This window comes from Cydia amplana, chromosome Z (genome assembly GCF_948474715.1).
Source record: "Cydia amplana chromosome Z, ilCydAmpl1.1, whole genome shotgun sequence".
Taxonomy (NCBI): Eukaryota; Metazoa; Arthropoda; class Insecta; order Lepidoptera; family Tortricidae; genus Cydia; species Cydia amplana.
Genome location: NC_086096.1, coordinates 892,508 through 899,344, shown reverse-complemented (window position 1 = coordinate 899,344; position 6,837 = coordinate 892,508). Strand labels below are relative to the sequence as shown.

Genomic DNA, 6,837 nt, shown 5'->3' with positions numbered 1-6,837 from the left:
TTGACTTTACAACAACCTGGGCAGCTGGTGAGTGGTGGTGCTTTGTTATTACATTTTTTGAACTCTGGACTTGAGTCTTTCCAAGTCGGTGATTGTGCAGGTGGTTCTGGTAAACCTGGTTCCGAGTTCTTGACTTTACAACAACCTGGGCAGCTGGTGAGTGGTGGTGCTTTGTTATTACATTTTTTGAACTCTGGACTTGAGTCTTTCCAAGTCGGTGATTGTGCAGGTGGCTCTGGTAAACCTGGTTCCGAATTCTTGACTTTAGAACAACCTGGGCAGCTGGTGACTGGAGGTGCTTTGTTTTTACATTTTTTTAACTCCGGATATGAGTCTTTCCAAGTCGGTGATTGTGCAGGTGGCTCTAGTAAACCTGGTTCCGAGTTCTTGACTTTACAACAACCTGGGCAGCTGGTGAGGGGTGGTGCTTTGTTATTACATTTTTTGAACTCTGGACTTGAGTCTTTCCAAGTCGGTGATTGTGCAGGTGGTTCTGGTAAACCTGGTTCCGAGTTCTTGACTTTACAACAACCTGGGCAGCTGGTGAGTGGTGGTGCTTTGTTATTACATTTTTTGAACTCTGGACTTGAGTCTTTCCAAGTCGGTGATTGTGCAGGTGGTTCTGGTAAACCTGGTTCCGAGTTCTTGACTTTACAACAACCTGGGCAGCTGGTGAGTGGTGGTACTTTGTTATTACATTTTTTGAACTCTGGACTTGAGTCTTTCCAAGTCGGTGATTGTGCAGGTGGCTCTGGTAAACCTGATTCCGAATTCTTGACTTTAGAACAACCTGGGCAGCTGGTGACTGGAGGTGCTTTGTTTTTACATTTTTTTAACTCCGGATATGAGTCTTTCCAAGTCGGTGATTGTGCAGGTGGCTCTAGTAAACCTGGTTCCGAGTTCTTGACTTTACAACAACCTGGGCAGCTGGTGAGTGGCGGTGCTTTGTTATTACATTTTTTGAACTCTGGACTTGAGTCTTTCCAAGTCGGTGATTGTGCAGGTGGTTCTGGTAAACCTGGTTCCGAGTTCTTGACTTTACAACAACCTGGGCAGCTGGTGAGTGGTGGTGCTTTGTTATTACATTTTTTGAACTCTGGACTTGAGTCTTTCCAAGTCGGTGATTGTGCAGGTGGCTCTGGTAAACCTGATTCCGAATTCTTGACTTTAGAACAACCTGGGCAGCTGGTGACTGGAGGTGCTTTGTTTTTACATTTTTTTAACTCCGGATATGAGTCTTTCCAAGTCGGTGATTGTGCAGGTGGCTCTAGTAAACCTGGTTCCGAGTTCTTGACTTTACAACAACCTGGGCAGCTGGTGAGTGGTGGTGCTTTGTTATTACATTTTTTGAACTCTGGACTTGAGTCTTTCCAAGTCGGTGATTGTGCAGGTGGTTCTGGTAAACCTGGTTCCGAGTTCTTGACTTTACAACAACCTGGGCAGCTGGTGAGTGGTGGTGCTTTGTTATTACATTTTTTGAACTCTGGACTTGAGTCTTTCCAAGTCGGTGATTGTACAGGTGGCTCTGGTAAACCTGGTTCCGAATTCTTGACTTTAGAACAACCTGGGCAGCTGGTGACTGGAGGTGCTTTGTTTTTACATTTTTTTAACTCCGGATATGAGTCTTTCCAAGTCGGTGATTGTGCAGGTGGCTCTAGTAAACCTGGTTCCGAGTTCTTGACTTTACAACAACCTGAGCAGCTGGTGAGGGGTGGTGCTTTGTTATTACATTTTTTGAACTCTGGACTTGAGTCTTTCCAAGTCGGTGATTGTGCAGGTGGTTCTGGTAAACCTGGTTCCGAGTTCTTGACTTTACAACAACCTGGGCAGCTGGTGAGTGGTGGTGCTTTGTTATTACATTTTTTGAACTCTGGACTTGAGTCTTTCCAAGTCGGTGATTGTGCAGGTGGCTCTGGTAAACCTGGTTCCGAGTTCTTGACTTTACAACAACCTGGGCAGCCGGTGACTGGAGGTGCTTTGTTTTTACATTTTTTTAACTCTGGATATGAGTCTTTCCAAGTCGGTGATTGTGCAGGTGGCTCTGGTAAACCTGGTTCCGAGTTCTTGACTTTACAACAACCTGGGCAGCTGGTGAGTGGTGGTGCTTTGTTTTTACATTTTTTTAACTCTGGATATGAGTCTTTCCAAGTCGGTGATTGTGCAGGTGGCTCTGGTAAACCTGGTTCCGAGTTCTTGACTTTACAACAACCTGGGCAGCTGGTGAGTGGTGGTGCTTTGTTATTACATTTTTTGAACTCTGGACTTGAGTCTTTCCAAGTCGGTGATTGTGCAGGTGGCTCTGGTAAACCTGATTCCGAATTCTTGACTTTAGAACAACCTGGGCAGCTGGTGACTGGAGGTGCTTTGTTTTTACATTTTTTTAACTCCGGACATGAGTCTTTCCAAGTCGGTGATTGTGCAGGTGGCTCTGGTAAACCTGGTTCCGAGTTCTTGTCTTTAAATAATGAAGGTACAAGTGGCAGTGTTTGTGGTTCTGCAGGATTGGGAGCCTCGGAAGTGTTTACTTCCGTAGGAGTATTTTGGTTCAGTTGCTCATTACATTTAGAACGTTCGCCGCAAGTTAACTCCCTGCAGGGCGGCTTGCAAAGTGGATGATCTTGAACATTCGAAATATTTTTATTCACAGTAGTAGTCACATCTTGGTTAAAATTGGATTTGTGTGACAGCGATTTGTAGCACAATGCACCTGGGCAGGTTTTTTTTTCGTTTTGCTTGTCACTTATTAATTTATTTCTGCATAGAGGGCCTAGGCACTTTGTTCCGAATTCTTCGCCGACACTGTGCTGACAGCCGCACTTACAATTGCGCTTACGATTGGAAGTGCCTGAATATAATATTGCTTTTAGTTTTGCTGCCAATGCTTCGCCCAGTGACTTTACGGCCGCAGTGACGTCTAAGGATGAGCCCGTGGAGTCAGAGTGGTCGAGGGCGGGTAACGGTTGGGACTTGGATTTGGAAGCCCAGGTGTGCGCGGGGTACTTGCGGACGTAGCTCCTGCTCTGGTGGCGGTGAGTGATGGACTTGGCCGACCTGGCCGCGGCCTCGGCATTCACATGTCGTCGATTTTTCGAAACCTCGTTTTGAGATGTACACGCTTCGGCCCGGAAGCGGTCGGTGGGTGATATTGTTGCGGCGTCGACTTCCTCACTTTCGCTAATATTACCGCCATGTGTAGAGTCAATACTCTGGTCTAATGTATGTATACTGATTCTATGTGAACTGGGGGTAACATCAATATCAGATTGTGACTCTTGGTTAACCTTTATTTTTCTCTTGGCGTATACTGTGACTGGGCGAATTGGGTTTGTTTCTGCAAAAATAAATTATTGATACTATAGGCGTAGAATTTATATATCTAAATAAGTAAGTAGTTCTAGAAGATATAGCACAGGATGCCTATTTGACTCGTAAAAGAGACAGGTCGTAGCATGGCCGCGTGATTAACCTTTCTGTTGGTAGATATACCCATACCTAGGTATTTAATGTACACACCGGGCATATGGACGGCGGGTATTCTGGTCAATTTTGGAGCTGACCATGGCGCCGTGAGTTCGTTAAGGTGGCAGCTGGCTAAGCACCGAGCGGACGGGATCGCGGACAACATTCTTATTTTTTTGTAATTTGTAATAAACTTTCCATATTACGAAATTTACTCGTGGGAAACTTGAAACTTCTGACATTTTTGTATGGAAAAAGAAACTTTCCGCAAGTATATATATTTGTACATCCGACACTCGATACGGGATCGGACAGTGTGACGATTCTAAGGCACAGGCACAAGAGTGGAAACGATACCCTGTTCTAAGTAGTCGTTGATAAGGTCCCAAGCAGTTTTGCTGACCCTGAACAGGTGCTGGCTCCCTGCGGAGCCGCTACTGGGCATGAAGTCAGACAGCGTCCTCGCTGGGGGCAACGCCATCTCCGGGTCCAGGGACAAGCGGCTACTGGGCATGAAGTCAGGCAGCGTCCTCGTTGGGGGCAACGCCATCTCCGGGTCCAGGGACAAGCCGCTACTGGGCATGAAGTCAGACAACGTCCTCGCTGGGGGCAACGCCATCTCCGGGTCCAGGGACAAGCCGCTACTGGGCATGAAGTCAGACAACGTCCTCGCTGGGGGCAACGCCATCTCGGGGTCCAGGGACAACTTACTCGCGCCGCCGAATTTCAGGCTGTTATCAGGTAAATCTGAAATGATTATACATATTGAATATGTATATTTGAATAAGTATAGATGATAATTATATATATTATATATATTGATAGCTTTATAGCTTTCGCGTTTTGAACACATATTAACTCGCATTTAATAATAATTAACATTATGTGTAGTGGGTGGTTTGAAAATATGATGTCTACCCCAAACTTTTTCATACACTTTTCGTCAGGTAGTTGCACAAATCTCTGTTTTGACATTTTGCTGGGACATCAGTTAGCCGCGACCACGACCAGTGAAACCTGTGTCGAAACGTCGGTAAATAAAGTTATGTGAATACATTTCGCGTTAGACCCGTCTATAAATGTGAGTTAATAAGTATAGATTAGATGATTTATTTCATGAATGACAATTTCATAATAAGTTTGCATTGATAGAGTCTGGCTACTGAAATATTACACAAGTTTTTGGCGGGAAATTCAAAAAATCTTGGGCTGGTCACACTTTGTGTAGTAGGAATTATAGTTATGATACTAGAACATATTTTTGATTTTCTGTGCACACGTAAGGTACCTAAGGATATAAGTTAAATATACGTTGACGTGCACTTAAAGTCAGCTCACATCATTTCTACCACTATGTAAAGTACAGTCAATGATAAAAACATATGTTTACACTTTCTCACCATATACCATTGTAACAAGGCGAAAAATGAAATGTAGTGTAAATAAGACCTAGCTCGATAATACCGTAATATTAATCCATCACCAAAAAAATACATAAATACTATGCCAAATATGCTAAATAATGCTAAGTATCAAAATATTTATGGACCACCAACCTCCTAATTTGTTTACATTTGGTTACGACTTGTAAACATTGCAGTTTTTCGTTATACAACGCTACAATATTATTTAAAATAAACCCCTTATAAACCGCAAACAATTTGAATGAATGACATAAATTGACAACTGACTTTTAGCTTTTTTTTTAATTATAGACAATTGGTAATATTCGCTCCGTGCAAAGCGGGTGGCAGGGGAAGCCGAAACGATCGCAGCGCTTGATGTGGCCAATAATGACAAGATTGGTAACAGTGTTTCTGTCAATTCCTTGGAGGATACAACTAAACGGAGTAGCCATTAACAGGCTTTCCCCTCTGTCGAAAATAGGCGGCCAACGGTCATGAACACAATGTATGGACTGACGTTTATCTGACATGGCTATTTTTACGTTTCGCATACATTTGACGTTCCCCTCCCCCGCAAAAATCGGCAGACTGTTTTGTACAGAAAATTACAGACATGGCGTCTCCGTTTGATTATATCCTCCAAGGTCAATTCCCATATATACTTCTCAGTTATTTTAGCTTTATAATCATACTTAAAATGGGTCACGATAGCTATTGTGTGGTAAACTGCAATAATACTGGACGAAACTGTAATAGTAAATCTTATATATTTTCAACGCCGAGCTAGATATTAGCCTTTTATACACTGACGTAATATAAAAGAAATAGACACACAAAGCAGAACAAAAACGTCAACAAATGTGGATCAGAATGACGTTTCGCACCATTTGCATTGATGATAAAAACGCTTACGTAAATTTTGAGTCAAGATAAATTTTTCGTATAGAAAAGAGCTTACTATCGTAAGCATTAAGTGTCAAAGGGTATAGCCGGGTAAGCATGGCCAAACTGCCCTTAGCGAAAAAAACAATTTCCTTTTACTGGATTATTAACCTATATATAAGTAGTGCTTTCACCAAATATTAAGCCTCAAATGCTTCAGATTTAAAAAAAAATGCAAAAAAAGAAAAATCATTTTTATTTTGTTACAGCCAAAGTACTAATCCGATTTCTTTGTAATTTGGGTATGTTGTATATACAATTAAGGTCGCTTTCTGAAAAAAATTATATTGAATTATCTCTTAAAATAATAGTAAAAAATTGCGATGAAAATTTTCAGAAAAATAAAAAAAATACATGCGAGATAGCGACAGTTATCAAATTTACATATTTCATGTAGAATTTAATAATGTTTAACATATATTTTTTTCAAAAATTAAAATCGGGATTAACAGTGTGAAAAACTCGAATTTGTAACATCCCATAATACCTTCTCTTCATACAAAATAACTTGTACGTTATACTAGAAAGTTATATTCCCAACGCAATTTGAATTTAGAACGCGACTTATTTTGCTGAGCGCGGACCTTAAATTCCGTGGCTGTATGCGGCTAGGGCGAACGGCATTCAGAGATTTAAAAAAAAAACCGGCCAAGTGCGAGTCGGACTCGCGCACGGAGGGTTCCGCACCATCAACAAAAAATAGAGCAAAACAAGCAAAAAAACGGTCACCCATCCAAGTACTGACCGCGCCCGACGTTGCTTAACTTCGGTCAAAAATCACGTTTTTCACACAATCACGAGCCCCACTTAAATCTTTATTTTATTCTGTTTTTAGTATTTATTGTTATAGCGGCAACAAAAATACATCATCTGTGAAAATTTTAACTGTCTAGCTATCACGGTTCGTGAAATACAGCCTGGTGACAGACGGACGGACGGACGGACGGACGGACAGCGGAGTCTTAGTAATAGGGTTCCGTTTTTACCCTTTGGGTACGGAACCCTAAAAACAGGAACAGGAACGGGAACA

At 42.1% G+C, this 6,837-nt stretch overlaps 1 protein-coding gene across 1 annotated transcript; it reads right to left on the bottom strand.

The window, feature by feature from the left end:
- Nucleotides 1–364: 364 nt before the first annotated feature.
- LOC134661703 (proline-rich protein 36-like) lies at nt 365–4,147 on the bottom strand. The gene is made up of 4 exons (XM_063517874.1): nt 3,817–4,147; nt 2,822–3,331; nt 503–2,617; nt 365–411 (listed from the first exon to the last, which is right to left on the bottom strand). The coding sequence occupies exons 1-4, from the start codon at nt 4,145–4,147 to the stop codon at nt 365–367; spliced, it is 3,003 nt and encodes a 1,000-aa protein (XP_063373944.1).
- Nucleotides 4,148–6,837: the final 2,690 nt, after the last annotated feature.